Raw genomic sequence first — 23,999 nt, forward strand, 5'->3', positions numbered from 1 at the left:
CTGAACATCCATTTTTATCCTCAGGGCTATTTAAGTATTTAATCCTGCCTTATGTTACCTCCTGCTGTTCACATTTAGTTTTTGATTGTTGTCTTGCTTACTGTGAATAACTTTGCAACTGTTTTGAAAGATGCTACAGAAATCCAGTTTACCACCATTAGTTCATCATAACCTATCAACCAGCAGCAGCGTACTGGTTAGTTTATATATGTGCCCTGAGATAATTAAGGTCCATGTTTAGTAAGGGGTCATAAAATGGCCCCTCGGGTTAATCCAGTATATGTTCACCACTTATTTTTTACAGTCGAAAGGACAACAGCAACATTTTCATAGCTGGCTTGCAATCTCTGGGGCGCCTCTAGGTGGCGCTGCCGTGCTGTGTATGTGCCGGTGAGGTGGGCTGAGGGAGGCCGGGCAGAGCTCACTGCCTGCGGGCTAAACGTCGTGAGCAGCCGCCGTCGCCCCGTTGGCTCCACAGTCTCCCTGCGCTGCACTTGGATCTGGATGAGGGTTTAACTCGGAGCGGCGTCTTTGAGCTGCGGACGTGGACCGGGACTGCAGCACGCGAACTGAGGGATCACCGGCTAACAAACAAAGAAACTCCAAACAGGATGTAAACGTAAACAAACCTCAGAGAGCGCTGCAGAATGTCAAGAGGAACAAAAGAGACTTCTGCTTGTACGAGCCGCGGCGGACACAACTAACCAGCGGCTACACAGGCTAACGTTAGCGGAGTTAATGCTAACTACACCCCGGTACGTGTAACCGGCTTTAATGTCGGTATATTTATTTAACCACATCTCAAATGGAGCCCGGCAGTAAAGTGTTTCAAGGTTAATATTACAGCAACGTCCTTACTGGTAGCGACACATCTCTACATCAAGTTCACTGGTTAACAAGCTAACTAGCTTGGCTAAGCCTCGGGTCGCTGGGTTTAGAGCTAACTACTAGCTGGTGTCATGTTAGCAACCAGTTATGCAGCTTTTACTTGGGGTATTTGTTGCAATTTAGTTGTATAGTTTATTAATTGTCACTTCTTTAAGAAAACACCCCAGATTTGTACGTTGTTTGTTTTACCTCGTGCTAGTTTATTGTGCTCTAATGATTATGTTGTCCTCTTTTCATCCCGGATGCAGATAGACTGCATGAGGTGGACTCTCCCGCATCCTTTGCTTGTAACCTCTCGCTGACACTCCCTCGTCATGGCTGCAGTGGTCAGCTACTCTCCGCCATGGTGGGTGAAACTGCTCCACAGGCTTCCACATTTCAACCTCAGGTTCGAGCAAACCAGCGGCGACTTCCAACCAGAAGACTGGACATATCAACAGGTAAGCTGACCCCAGCGGCCCGTCCTAGATGCTGTGGTTCCCAGGGAGCCTGCAGACACACACACCCACCGTTATTGCTTTGAATTACTGTTTGTTTCGTTATGTCAGTGTCACTGGGCACCTTAAGGTGCAGGGTTTGTGGGTGTGGGTGCCATGATCATTTTTCTCCGTGAGGCCATGACCTGGTCCCACCTGTTGTCCTCCTTCACCTCTTGATCCATGAGACCATCTGTGTGGGGCTGTTCTCTCCGTGTCCTGACCTCTGCCACAGGCCAGTCAGCTGCCACTGTGCAGCGGGAGCCAAGTTGTGACCTGCTATTTTCCTTAAGATGCATTCAGTCAATAAGCAGATTTTCTTATACCACATACTGAGCTTTTAGACTCTTAAGTGCCTTTCCATTAACAAAAACATATACTGCCTTATGTCCTCAGATTAAAGTGGTTAAACTGGTGTTAAGGCGACTACATAGCTTGGAGAGCAGCTAAGGCTGGGGGGAGGGGAGCTCAGGGTGCAGTTGCCCACATGGTTAATATTAACGAGAGTCTCTGAATTTAGGTCAAATGATTTTTGGTTTGCTTATTGCTGTGGGTTAGTTTCCGTGTCAGATCATCCCACTTCTGGGCTGCTCCGTCACAGATGTTGATGACATTTGCCTTGTTGATTCGGTCATATGAGAAACCATTGAACTGAAATAAGAATGTGTCTCTGATCCTGATTAAGGGACATTGGCTAAGGGAGTTTGAACCTTTTGGGGGGGAATTGAATGTGACTGGCCATATCATCCTTGAAGTCAATGGTTCTCATATCATTTTGAAGCTATTTTCCAGCTCCATATTTATCTTAACAGCATGTTGTCGCAAATATGAAAGAAAACTCTGTTAGCCCATATGTATTTCGGTGTCATAGATAACTTAAATGACCAAATCAGCTTGCCAAATTCCATTCAGACCTGAAATGGTGCTGAAGTGTGATGATTGACACAGACTCACCCATTGATTGTTTTTTTTTCCATGTGTGTAGCCCTCACTTATCCTGACGCAGTGTGTTTCTGTGAAGCTGCGGTTGGTTTGCACTTTACGCCTCTCAGTTCAGAGATTGTGTATGCAAACGAAAATTCTAATATCTGTCAGCATTAGGATAAGATATAATTTCCATCTATTTGGTTTAATGCCCAAATAAATCATTTAACAACTGTTAAAGCCATGTCATATAGAAGTCGCGAAATACTACTTAAATTCTGTTGAAACAGCTGAATCAATTGTTCAGTTAAACTTAAGCCCTTCTCTGGTAAGGTGGGGCGTTTTTTGTTTGTCATGCTCATACTGAAGAGCTTATGATGTACCAACATTGTCCAATCCTAAATTAATTATTATCTTAAGTGTATTTACTAATGAACATGTGTGTGCTGTTCTTTTTTTGAAACATGTCATTGCCAAATCCTGTCATGGTGTTGAGGTTTTTTTTAAAGACTCTTGAGGAAGAGAGGTCAATGTGTTTTTTTTGGATAGACTGCTGAGGGCAGGGTGAATCAGGCTAGATTGAGGGAGGCTTTTAACAGAAGTTGAAAAACTGCCAGAGAGTTTTTTTCTTTCAGTTTGAGCAAGTTCCGACGCTGTTCCCCTTTCGTGACTCAGAAAAACCAGAAGTGAAACCCGTCAGTTCATGAGAAATGCTGAGGAAGAAGAACATTCACGGTCTTAAGCTGTGGTCATGTATGGTGCATATATAGACAGTTGTGTGTGTATAAGCTTTTAAAACACATTTCTGATTGCATCGATAAAAGTATAGAGTCCTTTATTTAATTGATTCACTATTTAGTTGATGCTTGCACAGATGGGGGCTGTTCAAAACAAAATGAGCATTTTAATGAACTCTATTCTTAACGTGATGTTTAAAGTGGAGTCTATTTGCTGAAAAAAACATCATTGTATCTGCTTGCTGTTGCCTATGATTGGGAGCCTTTTCCTTTTAGAACACATGAAGGGTTCATTGACGTGTGTGTCTGTGTGTGGTGTACACAAGCTGAATACAAACAACACCACTGTTAAAATGTGGTTATTCACAGGAAACTGAATGCATCAGATTAAACCATCTGAATGCATTAGATTAAACCATATTGCACATTGTGTAATGACAAGCCACTAATCCAGGCAATAAAGGGCATTGTCTCACATCCTTGACACATTTATCGCAACATAGAAAGAGGTCATCATTAGGCTGCCTCAATAAACCATAATTATCAGCCAACTGCAATGACAAGCTGTTTATTATTGTCGAGGCAGTGCTCTCACTGAGGCTTCAGGGGAAGTCTCGACATGTCCAGATGGCTGAACCGTGAGCGGTGCTCGCTACAGCGCTCTGTCATTATGATGCAGAGATGATGTGTGGAAGTGATGCACCAGAAGGAACATGGAATAGGAGTACAAGCTCTTCCTCCTGTGGTGCTGTTGCACTCAGTGAACCCTTTTCAGCTGACCCAAGCAGAACAACCTGTGTGGTCTAGATCAATGTCAACGGTAAACAAGATTGGCATCCGGAAAATATGGCGTGACCCAGAGTTTAGGCTCTTCTTCATTTGTTCACTGACAATAACCAGGTTGTCAAACCACTGCCCCAGGTGCCTTCGCCACTCGACATAGAAATCGTACTAACCAATCAGATCATCCCAGTTCAAGCAGACATAATACAAGTTTTGAATCATAGTCATTGTGTTATATAAACTTTGTTGAGATGAAATCAAACACAGAGAGAAACAATAGATTCTTCCCAAAACAAAAGTGGCAGGATGGGAAACTGCACCAGCCCAGAATCCTCAGGAGTTTACAGTGAACACACCCCTCTGTGTGACCTACATAGGAAGAGCTGCTGTTGGCTGAGAGGTGCAACTTTCCCTGTATATTTCTCTAGTGCTCGCTTTGAAAATTATAACCAGTGTGTTGAGTGATGAAGAAAACGTTTTGTGTACCAGTCTGGTTTTCTGGGAGCACTCGTCTCTTTAATTTTTGCACCCAGTGCTTTGTAATCCTGGTTCACTTAAAAGAAGCCTTTGTGGTTATTTTCCGTTGTTTCTAGATCAAGTCCACTATTATCATTGTATTTATTTTGGCTTAAATGAACAGGCTCTTCTATACCACTTTTGTACTCCTTCAAAATCAAAAGCCGCCTTTATCTTTTAATATCCCAGGGAATGATTAAATCTTATCCAATATAACTTTGTTCTTCCAATTATAGTGTGTGTTCCTCGGTACTTGCATACATAACATAACTTCAGTTTTATTTAGGATAATAGGTAAGACAACTGTTGTAAGCCTTTGTTGCACAGTATTTATTATTAAAGTTTGTGATGCTGTTATGGCCGTAACAGATGCACACACATTAATAAAGTCTCCCACAGCAAAGAAGACAAATGTTATGCACGTGAGGCAACATGTTTCAGTCCTTCAAGCTAATTGTGTGATGATTCTCTGTGGGAAACTTGTGGAGACCATTAACCTCACCGTTATTGACGTGAAAGTAGTATTGGGAGTGAGTTTTCCATCATGCTCTTCTTCTGTCCCATCAGTCCATCCTGTTATTGGGAGGTGTGGCGCTCGCCTGTCTGGCCCTGGACCTCCTGTTCCTGCTCTTCTACTCCATCTGGCTGTGCTGCCGGCGAAACAGAAATGTTGAGCAGCCCAAGGCTGACTGCTGCTGCACGGCCTGGTGTGTCATCATCGCAACACTTGTCTGCAGGTGAGTGGAACTGTGGAATGACACTGCGGAGGAGTGTGATTTTGGTCCTCAAACACAGTTGTTTATGTTGTTAATTTAACAGAGGGTCATAATTCTTTTAATCCTGAAATGGAAAAAAATCTAAGATGGTCAATGATCTGTATTTAAAAATTACCACATTCACTTTCCCGTCCATGCAGGGCAAATACAGTCTCTCTCACACGGCGGCAATCTTGTACTCAGAATGGATTAGCCAGGGATTTAACCGACGACCTTGTGGTCAGTGGATGACCTGCCCTACCTCCTGAGTCAAAGCCGCCCCTAGCTACCATCTCTAAATATGGTGCCGTTTTCAGAGTCTGCATATCCTGATGAGTGTTTGGATTTAACAGCGGAGGGGCAGGCGAGGAGAGCTAGACAAGAAGAGAAGAAGGCAACCAGATCTCATAATGTCTGCATTTTCTGCGAATGGCATTCATCAGTTGTCTTTGTTTGTGACTGCTACTTTGCATTCACACACCCACAGACAAAGATACAGGAAGAGGCAGGGCATCCGCCGCCGACTGACAATCTTTGCCAAGTGTATACATTTTGTGGTCAGCTGCAAAAAGCTACAGATTCAGAGACAACCAGCCTGACAACAGCCTGCCGCTCTGTATCCTCAAGACACAGAAAACCAACCAACGCTTGTGATTATGTTCAGTGTCTTCTGTTTTATTACATAAAAACACCACATAAGAAGTAGGAAAAAGACAAAGTTCCACCACAAAAGAAGATCTAAGGTCAAATGAAATAACATTCAGTAAAACAGCTTCTGCTGACGATGTAATTATGACCACATCAGACGGTATTTTGAGAACTGAACCATCTGGACATGCTTTCTCTCCTTGGACACTGCATTTGCTTCCTGTTTTCCTCTTCCTGTTGATGGGCCACCGGAGAGCCATCACGGGTGATTCAGAGAAGCACAAAGAGCTCAGGGACCTGATGAGTACAAGAGCTGCATCGCAATCTTTGTATCTCAGAGTGTGTGTGTGTCTGTGTACACTCGTACCCACGCACAAATGTTTCTTCGTAAAACGAAGTTTGATAGATCAGACAAGTCTGTTTTGCTTTTGTTCTTTGACAGTGTCAAAGCTCTGCACCTCTTTAAGAGATATTAGGATTATCTCTGTTGTTTTAATTTTCTACCATATAGAATGAGCGGTGCAGTTTCCACAAGTTCACTTCTCAGCAGGGAGCTTTGTTTTTATTTTGGTTGTGACCCTGCTCCTGTTCTTCGCACTGCAGAGTGTGAGAGAGGAAGAGATTAGCAGCCGTCCAGGAAGGGGAAACCCACTGATGGCTGGCTGAACGCTGTTGGAATGATTCACTTATCATCGGCCCACTTGATAGAATCCACTCTGGCCTCAGATGGACCATAGCAAAAGAGACCAACAGCTGCACAACAGGAAGGGAGATCGTCACTGAGCCTTCTGTCTTCAAATTGTTTCCCAGAGCACAGAAAGGGAGTTTATTTTCAGACACCAAGCAAGATTACTGTGAATAGCGGCAAATAAACTGTCACAATTGTTATAGTGTTGTGCAAATATTTTTCATGTTGATATACCTATATAAACTGTTTCCTGTGCATTCGCCAGAACTGTTTTCCTGCAACCTGAGGCCTGTCTGTGCAAATGGGAGCTGATCTCCTGCCTCAGTGCAGCCTTTGTCAGCCGTAGTGCGGGGTTTGGGGCATAGCTGGTCCATTCCTCTGTGTTTCCATGGTTCTGTATGGAGTCTTTCTGCTGCAGCTGAATGGAGCCTGTTGACTGGGGTCTGCGCCGACAGGGTTAATGTAGAGTTCACACGCTTCGCTGGCCGCCTCGCTGTCCCCCTCGCTCGCTCTCATCTCTGTCTCCGCTCTGTGTCCTTTTTAGCTAATCCCTCCTCCTCACCACCCTCTCTCCCCCTCCCTTCCTTTTGTCTCCCCCTCAGCGCTGGCATTGCTGTCGGTTTCTATGGGAACGGCGAGACTTGTGATGGAGTGAATCGGGTGACGTATTCCCTGCGCCACGCTAACCGCACAATCGTCGGAGTGCAGAAGCTGGTAAGGCCCGATGGCACAAATTATACCAGCGTGTTTAATAATTCATCATCCCACTGCCATGAGCGGTACTGGTTTCCTCTACCAAAGAAGCTCTGTAGTGAATCCCCTTTTCCTCTCTGTGCTAAATCGCAATGTTTCTTTGTGCGTGATGATTATAGGTACATGACAGTACATCCTCATTGAACCAAACCGTAGAAGACAACCTGCAACAGCTTGAGGGCCAGTATGCGGGGCACGCGGACTACCTGTCCATCGTCCAAAAGCTACAAGGCCAGCTGGACGAGCTGGTGAAACAGATGGTGGAGATTCCCTTCTGGGACAACAGTAACATCTCCCTGGAGGAGCTGGCCGTCAACATTGAGCTGTATGATTGGTACAGGTAGGTCTGTCATAGTGAACAAAGAGGGTCCTGCACATTAGAACAACAAACTTGTATCTAGCTCTTGCATTGGGAGTAGTAGCAACAGCAGCATTGATAATAATCATATGAGCATTGAATACAGAGCATGCTTCATCTCTTCGTTAATTTTTCTATGGAGACACATGCTCCTTTAATAATTCACATCCCTGCATAGACAGTGGCCCCCACTCATCTTGCATATGTTGTTATTAGTCTGTCTTTTCCCTGGTGAGACTGTGGCGTCTGACGCTGCTCTGTGGGTTAATGTATCTGCATTATGATGTAGGAGTGAATCCGATGTGGGGAGAAGAGACGAGCAAAGACTCTTAAGTCTAAGGGTCCCAGTTTGTTAGAAAATGTTGAAGACGATGATGTGGCAGTCCCTCTGGGCTCTATCGAGTTTGTTGACATGTACACTTACAACTATACATTTGCAACTGGCTTAGGCAGATATTCAAAGTGGAAATGACATGAGATGAACTTTATGAATGCAAAATTGAGGCAACTCTCCAAATGAATCTGAGCATTTTTTCTTGGGGATCAATGATGTGTTATCTTAATGTAATGCATCAACACAGCAAAAAACTTTTTGTGGTGTAAAACGCTGACTCTGTTTTGAACGACATTAAACAAGATGATGCTCTGTTGAGAGATGTTTAGCTGTGCTGCTCTCAGCCATGCGTTGTTAATGACATTTGTCTTCACAGGTGGCTGGGCTACATAAGCCTGCTACTGTTCGACGTCCTCATCTGCCTCCTGGTGCTGTTTGGCCTCATTCGCAACTCCAAGGGAACGCTTATAGGGTGAGTCGAATCACAAGATCACGGCCACAGGAGATATGAAGTGAAAAATGATCCTGTCCTGGGAAATTATTTTAGCTCTTGTCAATGGCAATTGCTCCCCCCCCCCCCATCCATCAAAGCCACCTTGTCATTACAGTTTAGTCAGTATGAATTCATGCCCTGTAAAATACCAGCCCAGACCACAATTCATTTAGGAACCAGCTTCACATTGTGCTCATTTCAGTAGTTTTTTTTTATTTAAGGACAATTTGTGCATAATTGCACAGGTTTTACGTGATTTTATTAGTAATTGTTTATTATTTATTTCAGTAAAGGGCTTCCAAAATTATATTACTATTAACCCATCCTATAGTCACATGCATTTCCAATGAGTTTTCTCCTTTAATGTCAAAAAAGCTTCTCTATGGCAATAAGTAAACACAGTTAAATTGCTACACATGCAGTAATAACATCTTTCATTTACTTTTTATTTTCAGCATAGGTTAATCTTGTTTTCAGCTGTGGTGGAATCAGTTGTTTTCTTGTATTCCCCAGTCCCATTGTTTTCCAGCACATCAGTATTTAACTGCATTTAACTTTACACAATTAATGTAAGTCTCTCTATGAGACTACACAGCTTCTATCCATACCTCTCCTCCTGTTCTCCCTGTAGATTGACAATTATTTCCAAAATTGTTTAATCAGCATCATTATTTACCTCAATAAATGGATGAATTGATTGGTCCAAAGGAATTTAGAAAATAGTGTAAACATCACAGTTTTTTTAAATCGTCTAGTCAATTAACAGAAAATGTATTAACTTATCAATAAATCGATGGATATTCATTGATGGATCTTAAGTCAGTGTTTTTACTTTCAATGAATCAGTAGTCTAATATAAAAGACTACACTGAACCCACCTTAATTAGCTTAACCGTATCTCCTTCCACAGCGTATTTGATTGCTGATGTACATATAGCCGACAATGTTAAAGATGCTTACACTTCAAACCTCCTCTCGGTCTCCCCAGGGTGTGCTTGTTCGGCGTAGTGGCTCTGGTTATCAGCTGGGTCTCCTTGGGGATGGAATTAGCCGTCTCTGCGGTAAGTGTCCCCATCCAAGCGTAATGCTGTTTCCAAGGTAGAACTGCACAGTTCATTGCAGATGATTGGAGAACAAAGCCAATGATTACAACATTTGGCCTTGGAGGGGAATTGTTTTCCACTTAATTAGTTGAGCAGTGTAGACACGTCTAAAATATGCACTGAAATACCCTCATGATGTAAGTCAGAGCCTGTTATTGTTAAAACCCCTTTATTTGTAGTATTTACCCATTAGTGTTTACTTAACACATTGTTTTATGGTCAGGGGGGATCTTTTTTGTGACTCAAGTCTATTGATGGTGATGAAAACCTGTGATCACAACTAGTCGAATTAGTTCTGTAGCACTAACATTGCAGCCTTTGTTCTTGGACTACAGCAGCATAAATCCATGTGATTTGCATAATGTTTATTTATTGTTTATTCAAACAGGCATTTTTCTGTTTATTCCCCAGGAGCAAGAACATTTTGTATGAATTAACAATACATTTTCATGTGGAGGATTTTCCTCCTTTGAAGATGAATCACACCTCACATTCAGATGAGCTTAGTTTAGTTGAGACACAGTCGACCTGTCACACAGATAAAACAGTTATTAAAGCTGTGAACGTTTCCTAAGATTACATCAAAAATGACAGTGAGTTTATTGTGTCTGTGATGTAGTTTCACTTTGTTGTTGTAAACGTGAAGTAAGAACTGTCTTTGTTTTCCTAGACCTCGAGTGACTTCTGTGTTGCTCCTGACACGTATGTCACAAAAGTGGCCGACCAGTACGGAGTCGTCAATAAAGGTATGAATAACAAACATAAGTGGCGTTCATGGTTGTGCTGTAAAGAGATGGTTTTAAAATCGATTCAGTCAGCTCTTCAAACGATGAATATTTCTCCTCTCTAATTGTAGAGGTTGTTATTGTGCAGCATTGAGACGACATCGTTGTAAAGAGTGGGGCTACGTCTTGTCCGCAGCCCATAAAGAGCCTGAAGATTTACTGCAGCAGGGTTAAGAGAGCAATAGGCTGCCCCTTTAAACAGAATAGGAGCCTCTCTGTGGCGTCTCATTTTAGTAATTTTCCAATCTGTCCCATGATGGGATGCGAGTAAGAGGGAAAACATTGTGCCCCGGTCTTGTGTGTGTGAAATAGAGTGTATTAGGGAGATGACAGCAGCAGAGGGGAGGATCACAGACAGTAAATTCCCTACATCCCTCTTCAGTTAATGGAAAAAATCGCACATCTTTGTCTGAATTTGTCCTTTACTCCACTTCTGCTGAGATATGGTGAGTTCTGAGTGCACAATCCAACCTTGTGGGCAGAAGTCAGGTTACAGCTGTAAATCCTCTGATTCATGAGCACCAATCATTCCATGCAGTGTATTATTCAGCAGAAATTACAACTTCTGCCCTGGGGCTGCTTCATGCAGTGGTATGCTTGTTCCCCTCTGAAGCACATGTTAACTAGTAAGCAATTCAAATAAATCTTTATTTAGTTCAATGTATGAATTAAGACTGTAATAAAGATTCTACCAGTTCATTAAGATCCGCACATTTTACTTTTGCAGACAAAAAATAACCCTAATGTCTGCACATAAAAAGTCTGAAAAAGAACCAGGCACATCTGATGGCACAGATGGTTACTATACTGAATGTTTTGCTTTCTCTGACATTTTCTTGGAACATGCACCATTTCAACAACCCTCATTAACATCTGATTTCATTAAGCTCACTTCTCCTCTTTGTGTATAAGAAACATGGTCTCAACAAACAAAAACAGAGTGAGAATCACTCTTTTTTTATTTTTCCCCTGGGGTTGTTTCTGAAAGTCTTAAGCTGCATGATGCAGCTATTTACCAAGACATGGAACCTAAATTAAAAAAAATCATTACTTTACATCAACTATATTGAAGTCTTTATTGAGATGCCGGTCTTTCTCTAAATGTGCTTTTTCAGTTTAGTTGACATTTGGTGCCAGCAGTTCCTTTTTCTTCGAAAAAACCTTTTGATAACGAAATTCTCCGAGCGATTTATATGACGTTCCAGGGACCAGAACCAGATTTAGTTTTTGATCTTTAATACAGACCAAACATTTAACCTGCTGAGATAATGTGCGGCGAAATCTCTGTCCAATAAGCAAGATCATGGCCATGGCTGAAATAACAATCCCTGGTCTTGTTCACTGCCCTGTAGCTGGAGTCTTGTGGTTTCATCCCCTAGTCATAAGCAGATCACATTCTGAATTTTCTGCTTCAGGGAACAGTAGCAAAAATGTATAGAATTGACGCCATCCTTCCTTTACCGGAAGTCAGACTCCAGGAAATCTGCTTTTCCTGACATTAACATGTGTGGGCGGACTTATAAGAGCTGGACCGACAGCAGCTGGCTTTATATGTACTTTCCTGCACCGGAAATTCTCCTCTCATGCTCAGCTGTGTGGGAAACAAGCTCCTGATACAGCAGTTGTGTGTGTGTGTGTGAGGATACTACTGTACAGCTTTTTAGTCACACATATAAATGATTGCTCATCAACTCCTACACACTGCTGTGTTTTAGGAGAAATACTTTAAGAGGACAGTATTAGCGTGTGAAAGTCCAGAAGCCTTGCTTTGGTTTCTAGTTCACTTTGAACAGCACACACGTTTGGTCTTGTTGCTATTTAACAATTCCTCCAGAGATGACGTAACCGCTCCTTGTGGTGTTTCACAGGAGGCTTGGTGCAGTAAGTGAGAGTTACGCCTGAGCCTCTCCATTGCTGCATGTCCTGCTGTCCCTGCGAAAAACCCATTAATTCATTCATACTGTTACAGCACCTTTTGAACTTTTATTTTCTTGGAACATTCCCCTCCGAGCTCAGGATTAGCTCAGCGGGTGCACAGCTGCCGTAGCAGTCATGCTCTGACGCTGCAGCAGGCATCACGACAAGCAGTAGAAAATAAAATGGGAACACTTCTCTTGGCCTCTTTCCTAGAACACAACATAAATAGCTGAAGCACAGTGCAGAATTCATTTACATAATTATGTTTTCTTATTATAGCAATAAACAGACAATTATGCCCCGAATCTGCAGCTCCCCCTCAGCTTTACAGAGCTTTCTAGTTAGTTTCAGATCATAATTTCACTTACTGACTTACACTGGCTACTCAGACAAAGGAAGCAGCTAGTTGACTCTTAATGAATAATAATGTTGCTCAATAACTGCTGAATGTGGAAAAAAGAATTCGACTCAGAGGTGATGAAATGTCTGGTCATGTTCTGTTCGTAAATGATACACCAGTGAGCACGTATGACTCACTGTTTTAGAATTGATCATAAAACTATGAACGAACAGCATTATATTGTTGCACTGCTCTTATTTTGGGCTGTAAACACTGTATATTAAAGTTCCAGTTCCCCTAGCATATGAATTTCAGGCAGCCCCAGCTCAGCTGTAAACACAAGTTGGATGTGGATGAGACCACACAAACAAAACAAGGATAACTTCTCCTGAGCTCGGCTGTTATTTGTGTAGTGTGTTTAATTCAAATGGAGTCTAAACGATTGGTCCATTAATCACTCAGACATTGTACAGGGAATGACTTGGAAAAGGTGTTGATGATAAGTCATTTTTTTAAGGAACATTTTCCAGATGTCCATTTGCTGCTTGTCTTTTTATATATGATTTTAGATGAAATATCTTAAAGGTTTGGACTTTTGTTTATTAATAAGTAATGATAGGAATTTGTGTCACTTTTTAATATTTTTGTTCGAAACATGGAGCAGATTATTTGATTTAAAACAATTGTTAGTTGCAGCCTTACGTGTGTTTTTTAGGTGGCTTTGCTAATTCCTTCTGTTCTGTTCTTACTGTCCTTTCACTCCCAGAAATCCTGCAATTCTACCTTAGTTGCAATCTGGAAAAGAACAATCCATTCCAACAGGTTTGTTTCATTACATATAGAATATAACATGTGAAACCAGTTTTCTCATTTTACAGTTATAAGATTACATCAGGCTAATAGCTTGAACATCAATATGATGCTTATAATACTCAAATCTAAGTAGAAACTATATTACAGACATATTTACTGCATGGTGGATGACCTTCTAACTGATGAGAACCCAAGTGGGCACATTGAGTCACTTCCATTGCCTCAAAGAAAGGACTTTTTTCCTTGTGTGACGGTACAATACTTCCCATTCTGCCATAAGGAAAACTGGTGCAGAGCAGCTTTTCCTTTGAGTCTGTGCTGAAGCAAGTGCCTGTTATGTCAATGATGTTTATATTAAAGTAGAGTTGCACTATATGTATGTTACTTTAATGGACTACCTATATTTTATCTTTTAAGCTGCATGAATAAATCAAAACTTTTGAGTGCCGCTGAAGCTGAGGCATCTATTGTTAGTGCACAAAAAGAAGCTATATATACAAAGTCTTTCAGCTCCGGTCTTTAATCTGTCGACATGCCTCCCCGAGATCTACACTTGACGACAAAGAGAGCCGGCACCTGAAGGGCCTTAGTAGTGATGAAAAATGAGAAAGAGTGTTGAGATGTGCTGCGCTGCTATATTATTATTTATTCTTCATTTCAGAAGCTTTCAGGGAGTCACAAAGCATTAGTGGAGATGCAGGATGATGTGTCCGAGTTGCTGCGCTCTGCCACCGGGGAATACAAACAAACTAAGGTATGTTTCCAGCCCCAGAATCAATACACTCTACTAGAGATGGCACATTACAGGGTTTCTGCAACCCCATCCCACCTCCACGCCACAAGCTGTCCCTTCACTATATTAGCATTGTGATGAATAACCCAGTGAATGAGCCCAAACCACTGACCTGCAGAGAAGTGAAGCGCACCTGTCCACATACAGATCTGCTGACAGCCCACCTTGGACATGCATTATGTCCATTTAGCTGCATTAGGCTTTCACTGGCCCCTTGTCAATGCAGCTCTGTGGTATTGTCCAGCGCTGGTCCTTGCACTGTGTTGACAGAGGCACAAATGAGAGCTGACATTGGGAATAGATAGAGGCATATTTCACATACCCACACAGAGAAATGTGCTGAGGCTGTGGAAACGCTTCTATCAGATAATCAGACATAATTTCTCCTCATTAATATGTATCACACATGGAAATCTGTTGGTTTCCGCTAGAGCTGACGTGTGCTGTTGAATAATAATGAAAGACAAATCCCAGAGAAACACGTGTCAATAATCTGTGAATTAACCACTGTTCACCCGCTTCTGTTTTCCAGTTTTTCCCAATTGTCATCTCATTCTTGACTGTTTAAACTTTTAATAAGCAGCAGTGGGAAACTGCCATTTAATCTGCTTTCAGACATGAATAATCCCCTGAAATTATCCAGAGGGACGGTTAGTGAGACTGTCTCTCCTGCCAGCCCCCTAACGTCAGATGCAAAATGAAAAAAAACAAGAAGAATACAGATGAAAAAGAGATGCCATGCACGTAGAGGACACAGACAAAGATGTCAACTTAGAGAGACAATGAGATCCGAAAGCTTTTGGTGACTGTCCACGAAAACACATTATCTCTGCAGTGGAATATGTACATTATGTCCTGCTTCCTGCACGTATAACCAAGACCCCACCCCTCAATTTTCCTGTCAGACCGGAGACTATCCTGCTGCGTTCTTCATACGTGAAATGCAAACTCCGGACCCCATTCTGCTGACCTGTCATGTCTGCAAATGGCTTTACTGTAAAACTGTCGTTCAAGTGAATGCTTTTCATTCTCCAAGTGTTGTCATTATGTTTTGTCGTCCCCATCGAGTATCTGAAAGTGCATTTCGAGAAAGGCCCGTTTCAATAGAGCTTGTTTTTTCTCGTTCTCTTTCAGGAAAGTTTGGACGAGATTCAGGGGATACTGAACACCACGGAGATCAGCCTACATCAACTCACTGCACTGGTGGACTGTCGCAGCCTGCACATGGTGAGCAGGGAGGACAAGACTGGGGGGGGGGGGGGGGGTGGACCTGGGGATTGATTTGCTGTGACACCTTTGTAGTCAAGGTTGGTTGTATGAGTCAGCCGCTCTATCATACTTGTGCAGTTGACAACACCTGTCACCATAGATAACATTTGCCTTCCTGTCTGCAAGTTTTTGTCCCAACTGATGCCGGCAGTGGATCATTTATGAAGCAAGCTGAATGATAAATACTTGGCCATGGCTGTGCTTTGGAGGATTGTGCCTCGGGGATTTCCAAATTCCAAGTGCACATGTGCAACTGAGGCTCTTTCATGGTGCCCCGTTTTCAACCCTTTCATCACGCCGGGGTTTGTTATTTCTTGAAAAATTTGGAGTATCTTCAGTAGAATACGAAATGTGTTTCTGCTGTGCAGCGCATGCAGAATGGAGATTCCTTGTCATGATAAGGTGGAGCGTAGTGCTTTACAAACCGGGGTGAAGCTGCACTCTCTTCCAACTGTGAGCTCATTGGGTTTGACCTAGTTTAAATGAGAAATCACAGCAGATGCATTTTAAAGACCCTGAAATCCACATGCTGAGTTTAAAGGAAAACCGCGACTCTGGCTTTTTCTTTCTTAATGCATTTTAGTATTTGCTCTTTCCTGCTCAAATGACACTGATCTGTGTATGGATGCAATAACGTCATCTGTGCCACTGCTTGTTTCAGGACTATGTCCAGGCCATGACAGGTCTGTGTTACGACGGACTGGAAGGCCTCATCTACCTCGTGCTCTTCTCCTTCGTCACTGCTCTCATGTTCAGCTCGATTGTTTGCAGTGTGCCTCACACCTGGCGCACCAAGAGGTAAGGCATCCACTGCACTCATACGGTACACAATCCCCTTTAACCCACAACCGCAGAAGAGGCTGCATAAAAGCTTTTAAGCTGACTTTGTGTGGTGGACTGTTTATACAGTCAGAAATAATTCAACAGGATAAGCCCATCAATTAATTATGGTTTCACAGCATTCTTCTCGAACCCTTTTGTTTTCTACACGGTACGAGAATGAAGCTGACAGAGAAATACGCTCTCCACAGATAAGAAAACATGAATATTTTTGTGTTTGTTTGCTGTTCAAAGCCTGTATGTGTTTACCACTGCGACAAGTCCACAAGGCTCCAGCTGCTTCCTCAAATAGATTACTTCCTGTTATCCCCTCTAATTGTGCCGTGTTGGCCTAAATCTATCCTAACCACCGTCTGAGCTGGTGTCGCTCACAGCAGCAGCACAGGGGTGAAATCAGAATGATTACTTTGTGCTATCAGCGGCTGATAAGGGTTTCAGGATGGCTACGACGAGAGCACAGCTGTCGGCTCAGCAGCACCACATAATTAGCTGATCCCTCCTTACGATGGGGAGGGGGCGGGGGGGGGGGATATGTTGATCGGTTTGATCTCAGCCGGAGCTTCCTGTTATAAAGCAAAGGCTTTCACGCTACCAGCCTGTTCTCCTCAGTGGTTGCTGCTCAGCTTGTTCTCTTGTACTGATACATTCAAGCTAATTTATTTGGCATTACAGCTTGAATATATTATCTAGTTTAATTAGTATTATTAATTAATAATCAGTTCCATATTTTCTTAGTTTTTCCCCCTGATATGCGGATTTAATTGAAAATGTGCTGTAATCTGCACAAGATGTTATTCTATGATGTCATAGGTTTGGTATGCAGGAAACAGCCTGTGCATGACCTTTCCACTAGAGGGAGACAGGCTCCATGATGCCCGTGGCATTGTTTTGAACATTATTATGTGAAACGCACTATTGAGCCTCATTGTGTGAAGAGCAGGTGGAATCCCATGATTTCTGCAGAAGTAGGCCACTGCCTGACAGAAAGCAAATGTATTTAGTGTGCTGATACAAATTAGTGCTTTTTATTTTCCTGTAGAAACTGAACATATTACATGAGTCCATTTTTACAGACTTTGTTCTGTGCCATAAGGGTCAGTGGAAAGTTGCCTCCTCTTTGCTTCAAACAGCAACAAATTCCTTCTGTTTTCTCTCCCTGTGGGTAAACTTAATCACAACTTGACGTTGAATAAACACACCAACGTCACCACCAGGCATTATGAATTCTACTTTTGTCATCCATCAGTAAGCAAAGGGGTCCCCTCTGGTGGTGGTGCTATTAAAGTCTTCTTTTTTTTTCCAGCAGCGAGGACGACATTGAGGATGAGTCTCTGAGCCACGGAGGAAGGCAGAACCATGATAACCTGTACCGGGTCCACATGCCCAGCCTGTACAGCTGTGGCAGCAGCTATGGCAGTGAGACTTCCATCCCTGCGGCCGCCCACACCGTCAGCAACGCACCTGTTACAGAGTACATGTAAGTTACCACTCTGCACACTACTGTGAATTTGAACAGAGAGGATCACAAAGAGAAAAGCAGAAGTGGTTCTGTTCTGCTTAAGGAGACTGATATGTAACTTCAGGCATTTTTGCACCTGAAAGTCTGAGCCAAGATCATGTCTTTGTAATAGCTGCAAATTTCTCCATTGTGGAACTAACAAAGAACTTTTTATCGTCTTATCTTATCTTACATTGTTAACATTTGATCTGGTTAGTTTTGGTTTTACATTGCAATTTATTGAGCTCACTAAATAATGTTGCATCAGTTCTTTGGGAAGTAGTTTAAACTAAATGTTTGAATAGAGAAAACCAATGTTTTCACACTGCAGATGATCCGAACCACCAGATTGATCCTGACTGAAATGTGATGTCATTGGTCTTGACCTTGGTCGGAGGCACCTTTCACACCTGTTATTCAGGTTCAGACTAAATTCAGCTAATACATCCGGACAGAGCGGGAGAGAGAGAGAGAGAGACTCAGTTTTTCTATACAAAGTGATGCATTTGTCTGCAGATTCAGCTGTTGCTCACCAGTAGTGATGCCTGTGAAACCCAAAGCCCAGTGTTAGGGAGAGTGGTGGTGGGGGGGGGATTCCCCTCTGTCATGGAATGCTGAAATCTGACGTGTAGAGTTTCATGTACAGTATATTGTTTCACATCTGTAGATCAACATGTAGGGATTTGACACTGTGCTTGTGTGCATGTTGTTGTTTGATCTCGCTGTGTATTTGATTCAACAGGGCTCAGAACGCCAGCTTCCAGAACTCTCGCTGTGAAAACACGCCTCTGATTAGACAAGAGTCTCCTCCCCCCACGGTAAGTGTTGTGTTCCCTGTATAAACACGAGGGCTGTCGGAGCACCTCCGGGTCGTTTGGCAGCTTTTAGTCGGGGACTGTCTGTCTGCCCTTATGGATGGACAGAAAAATTACGGAACCAGAGGAACTAAACAGCGCATATGCAGATTTTTTGATTTGGATTTAATGAACAATATCAAAAGAAGCTCTGTGTTAAACATGAAACCAAAATGAATTTCCCTTCATGGATCAGTAAAGTGACCATGATTTGGAAGTTGGAAAGAACATGAATCGTGCACATTGCTCTTCACTGGTTCTCACTCAATTGATCACTCAAACCTTCATCAAGCAAAGTTTGACCAACCTCCTATGATTGGTGGTTTTTCTCAGTCACTATTTGTCGACATGAACTTTGTCTGATGAGAATCTGAAGACAGCAACGTCGTTGGCAAAGAAAGTTCAAGTGCTGAACCGTGTGTTATCTTTCCAAGTCCAGAGCGTTTGATCCTATGCAGCTATCGCTCTATGTTGTGCAAGAACTGTTTTTGACAGGTTGACACAGTTTTGCAGATGTTGGAATAATGTTGGAGAATTAAACAACAAGCCAAATTCAGTTTCTCCCTCCTGCCCCCAACCTCTGGCCTGAACCTCTACCAGACATCCTGCTCTCCCTGGTGTCTGTGTGTCTGCTTGGTGTTACATCTCTATACTCTCTTCTTGTCGTGTTGTTTTTTTTTCCTGCGAATCCATACAGTTGTATTTGACTGCCGCCGACAGTAACAGCGGTCACTGCTGGCAGTTAAAGCCTTCGGAGAGTTCAAGATCGTTTTGGTAACCTCGTCTGCTATGCTAACAGGTACAAAACATGCCCGTCCCCCTCCACCCGCTGACCTGCTCCTCCTCCCAAACCCCCTCCCCCAGCTCTAACTCACCCTCTGCTCAGGTCTCACCAGGCGCTCCTGAATTCCCCCTCCCCCCGTCTGTCCTGACTCCTGTCCCCCCTGGTGTCTCACCTGATGTTTTGTTTATTGGCCCCGGGCTGCATGTTTCCCCACACCCCTTGCACCACAGATGTATTGGGAGGATCATGGGATGCTGTAATTCTGCCCAGTGGCTCACTGTGATCTATGAGTCAAGGAGGAGTCATCGTGAAGTTATGAAGTCGTATCTTTTTTAGGAGTATGTGTAATGGGGAGGATTCCACTGGAAGTGACAGTTTTCAAGGTTTATTAGTCATCAGGTTGCGTCTCTTCTTGCTTATTTTCCTCAGTGTCTTTACTGGCACTGTATTTGGTGAGATAACTATAAATATAGTTTTCTAACTAAGCCGTGCCTTCCTGTGAGGGGGGGAGATTTGAGGGAAAGATACTTCCACTGAAACAAAGGAACGGGGGGGGGGGGGGGGGGGTTCACCGCAGCACTAAAACAATGAGAGATTCAGTATTGTTTGTTTCTCTGATTTAATCAGTTTAACATCACAGTCAACAGCAGTGATTGTGATGCACATGAGGCAAATACAATGTTATGGCTAGCACCAGTTATCCACAATTTCATCAAAAATCTGTTTCTTAGTTCTGAACACTCAGATTTGAATTTTATTATTTTTAACTCAGGGAGGAAATAATTTGCTACAAATTTTTTCATCGAATAAATAATTAAAATCAACAACTTGAACATACATCAGTTGTTAAGAACTAAAAAGACAGAAATCCTCTTTGTAAAAACTTTTACCTAGACCTGGACTTTTTATTTTGGTCCCTGTCCCATCCACTGAGGTGAGTCATACTGCAGACAAACACCAGGGGGCAATCAAGATGATTTGGCTTCACTTTTGTGGGCCGTCATCTCTTCCATCTTTTAAATCTATGTGACAACTTTAACTCCATTTACAGAGTAAATGTAGTAGTATATTTATATGCATATAAGTGGGTAGATTGTTTACTTCAGCGTATTTTTAACTCACTAAATAGAAACATTTAACTTCGGAGGATGCCTGGTGGTCTGGATTTCATCTGAGAGGAGTCGCAGTGTCCAACTTTGAAAACTCCCGTTTATACAGATGGAGACTGTTGAGAATTAGCATCATGTCATTGTTTACTCTGACATCTGAGGTCAATGATGTTGTTAAATTCAGAGGAATATATTTAACATCCTAAGCATAAAGCGGTTCTGAAGGATGATCTTAGCAGGAGAGAATAAATTCCACATGAAAAAGTCCAACATGGTTTTTCCCCACGAGTTTGAAATGCAGCCCTTTTGTGTTTGTGTCGCCTGTATTCCACAAATGCATGGGTGCATCCTAAATGTAAACGAATGAGCGACCCTGCCGATGTGCACGAAGGTTGACCGAAACCACAAAGTGATATAGATGGAACCCGGGTTGGAGTTTTACATATTCAGCTGGACTCCTTGTTCTCTGCTTTCCTCGTCCTGTTTAGCTGTTGCTGTGATGTTCTCTCTCTGTATTTGATGGTTTTGGATCCCTGTAGAATCCAGTTCTCTGGACTCAGTGTGGACGCTCATCTGTGTAGGATTTTCTCTGATCTGTTAAATCGTGCTCCGTTATGCATTTGCCCAATCTGTGTATTCATAAGTTCCTCCGCTGCAGCTGTGGGGGTTTGATTTACCTGACGGATTTTCTTCTTACTCTGCAAAGTTTAGATTCTGTTTCTTTTTTCCAACAGATACATAAAAAAAAATAGAGGCTATAAAACCAGTGCCAGGTCAAATCCTACACAGAATGTGTTTTGTATGTTGTAGGGTTGACGTTTACCCTTTTGTGTTCCACTGTTCTCTACACATTTTGAGCCATAAAGAGTGAAATCTTGATTCTCATTTGCTCCCATGTGTCATTTCCGGTTTCTTCTCCACAGTACACCTCCAGCATGCGGGCGAAGTACCTGGCAAACAGCCGCCCGGAGCCGGACAACCCTCCAGCGCAGTAGACCACACTGAACTCTCTGCACTGGCGTCATTTTTTTTTTTTTTGTTTTGTTTTTCGCTCAGACGCTCCACCTCCTGTTTTTCCTCCACCGTTACTCAACTTGAAACGGAAAACCAAATGTGCTTTTGCTGATTGGTTGAAGTGAAAAGTGACGGACGTGACATCAAAGCTCATCTCTCCAGTTTCCACGATCCTTCTGGGATATCATCCTGATTTGACGGAGCCTGGACGGACGTTTACTCTCCTTTTCCTTTTCCTTTACATTATGACATTGTACAGCGTCGCAATCTATCAAGGCTTTGCCGTGTTGAGGACTCTGGAAGTGCTCCCTGACTACCACTGATAACTATTAGTTGTTTTTGTAAAGTACTGTATCCCCCTCCCTCCCTCCCTCGGTGGGAGAAGGAGGAAAATGCCTTACACTTAATTACGGGAGGAATCGTCGGATTTTCTTCCCGCCTGAGGAGTAGATATCGTGTCTTGCATTATTACACATTCAACAAAATATCAAACTGGCGTAGTTAGATTAAATTCACAGAGCAACATCTCGGTTGCTCAGGTTTCGTGGATCTTAAAATGCAAATCTGATATTTGCGTTATTTTCCTGTTTATCGTACATGCACACAGGCTTGCTTTTTGGCGTTCCGTCTTAACTCCGACGTCGGGGACCAGTTTTCCTGCAGTATTGCACGTCGATCACACAACAAGTCTTTTTGTCTTCTCGGGACACTGTTATTTCCTGTGGCATTTATAAGCCACTTTTCCAAAGCAGTGACGACACTGTAACTCGTGAAGCTGTGAACTGTGACGCTCTCAGAGGATTTGATGAAATTAGTTTTTCTACTACTGGAATTAGATTTCTTTCTTTTCTCTTTTTACCGACGATGGTGAAGTGCTGGAATACAGGGGAGTGTGTGATGTCTTTCTTCAATAGTGCTCCAGACTTCTTAAGATCATTTTGCGGTGCCCACTCTCCACCAGACTGCTTGTCATTCTCAAAAGTTGTAAAGCTTAATTTCCCTCGACCTGGCTTGGAAACACAATCACACATTCTGGAGTCCGTAGAGGAAGCTACTCACTGGTCGTCCCTCCATTAAGTCTTAATGCACATTTCGGGAGAAAGTCTCAAGAAGAGGAACTCCTGTGCATTGTCTATCCAGTGTCTCACAAATGTGTTTTAGCATTTATACGAACAGTAGAGAAACGAAGTGGATGCTGTGAAGGAATTGCCACGACTCCGCTCTCGCATATAAACTAGAAGCTGTTCCTGTTGAAGCATGACGATCCTTTACACGTTGAACGAGAGATGTTTGTACCTCCGATGCTTCAACTCGCTTTTCTCTTCAATTTGCTTTTGTAACCAGTACAAGAGGTGATCATTTTTTTTATGAGACTGTGCCAACAAAGGAAGCACAACTCTGAATATTTTTATTTTTAAATGTCTTTTACTTTAGGCCTGTTTTTAACGATGACAGCTCCAACGAGGAAAACGAGCCTGTCTTTTTTTTCTCATTACATTTAAGACTTTTACTACACTGATGCAATCCCTGTGTTTTTCGGAGTGGTCATATTCTATTTGTTGTTTGTTAGGCAAAGCTGTTGTACATGTCATGGACATTTACAAAATGAAGAAAAACAAAAAAATTACTGAAATGGACATCTTTTTAATTTCTTTAAAAAAGCTTAATGTTTCTATTTGATTTGCTCAAATAGATTTTTTTTTAATTTCATTTTAGAATCTTTAGCAAGCACAAAGTGTTGCTTCATTAATGTGAATAAGGTAAATAGGTTTAAGCAAAATGTATTGAGTTTTTATTTCGGTTCATCACTAGGGATGTAATCAGTTTAAATTTTTTATTTTGTACAGCTTGTTTGCTGCCTCTTTAATGTGTACATGTAAAACCTGTGGTGATTCTGAGCTTGAATGCTGTGTTTTAAAATTAAACAAACCTTAACTGTCTACATCCGGCTCTTTGGATTCCCTTGTGTTAACAGTAAGACCAGGAACAGACACTAGGGGGCAGCATAACGTCACTGTTGTTACTGAATCGTACCAAAATTCAGCTCTATGTCTGAAGCAATAATATAAAGCCACAGCCATGCTATGTGTTATAGTACAATTATGCCTAGAAGGCTTTTAACCAATTTAAACAAAATGTCTTTTAGTTCATGCAGGAGTTCGTGAAGTATAATTAAATGCTAAAGATGATTTCTTTTGTTGTATGTAAACCCCATTTTAACTATAGTCTACATGTTATCTGAACTTTTTAGTATTAAAAACATTAATTTCAGTTTCCTTAAAAAAACTTCAATAAATAATTCATATTTTCATTTTCAAAGGTTTAAAATATAATCCTTCATGTAATGTTGGATCAGTAAGTTGTTCCTGAGTTGTTATTAGCTCTCATGTAGCCAACCTTTCATCCACCCATCTATCAATTATAGATATCACTTCTGTTGAGTATGAACTTGAAAGAAAATTGGATTTTACGTGGAATTAAAAATGTCTTGTACATATCTTGGCAGGAACCCTGAGCACAGCTGCAT

General features: G+C 42.2%; 1 protein-coding gene across 4 annotated transcripts; it reads left to right on the forward strand.

Annotated features, from left to right (window-relative positions):
• Positions 1-439: 439 nt before the first annotated feature.
• On the forward strand, positions 440-23,412 carry ttyh3a (tweety family member 3a). 4 transcript variants are annotated; one of them, XM_062408334.1, is made up of 16 exons: positions 440-755; positions 1,137-1,328; positions 4,892-5,061; positions 7,018-7,129; positions 7,288-7,508; positions 8,237-8,332; positions 9,342-9,414; positions 10,127-10,202; positions 13,265-13,320; positions 13,973-14,065; positions 15,239-15,331; positions 16,035-16,171; positions 17,520-17,690; positions 18,454-18,529; positions 19,263-19,364; positions 21,382-23,412. In XM_062408334.1, exons 2-15 carry the CDS (start codon positions 1,203-1,205, stop codon positions 19,341-19,343), a joined length of 1,581 nt encoding a protein of 526 aa, XP_062264318.1. In that variant the 5' UTR covers positions 440-755; positions 1,137-1,202; the 3' UTR covers positions 19,344-19,364; positions 21,382-23,412. The 4 variants fall into 4 exon arrangements, with proteins under 4 accessions (XP_062264318.1, XP_062264317.1, XP_062264320.1 ...); XM_062408333.1 differs by having other exon boundaries at positions 442-755; positions 17,517-17,690; XM_062408336.1 differs by lacking the exon at positions 19,263-19,364 and having other exon boundaries at positions 442-755.
• Positions 23,413-23,999: the final 587 nt, after the last annotated feature.

Source organism: Platichthys flesus, chromosome 16 (assembly GCF_949316205.1).
Source record: "Platichthys flesus chromosome 16, fPlaFle2.1, whole genome shotgun sequence".
Taxonomy (NCBI): domain Eukaryota; kingdom Metazoa; phylum Chordata; class Actinopteri; order Pleuronectiformes; family Pleuronectidae; genus Platichthys; species Platichthys flesus.

Excerpts from the sequence above, each read along its gene's own strand:
- ttyh3a (XM_062408333.1), top strand. The coding sequence starts at position 1,203 with ATGGCTGCAGTGGTCAGCTACTCTCCGCCATGGTGGGTGAAACTGCTC. Across the intron at positions 1,329-4,891 it reads AAGACTGGACATATCAACAG|TCCATCCTGTTATTGGGAGG; the intron begins GTAAGCTGACCC and ends CTGTCCCATCAG. Across the intron at positions 8,333-9,341 it reads TCCAAGGGAACGCTTATAGG|GGTGTGCTTGTTCGGCGTAG; the intron begins GTGAGTCGAATC and ends CGGTCTCCCCAG.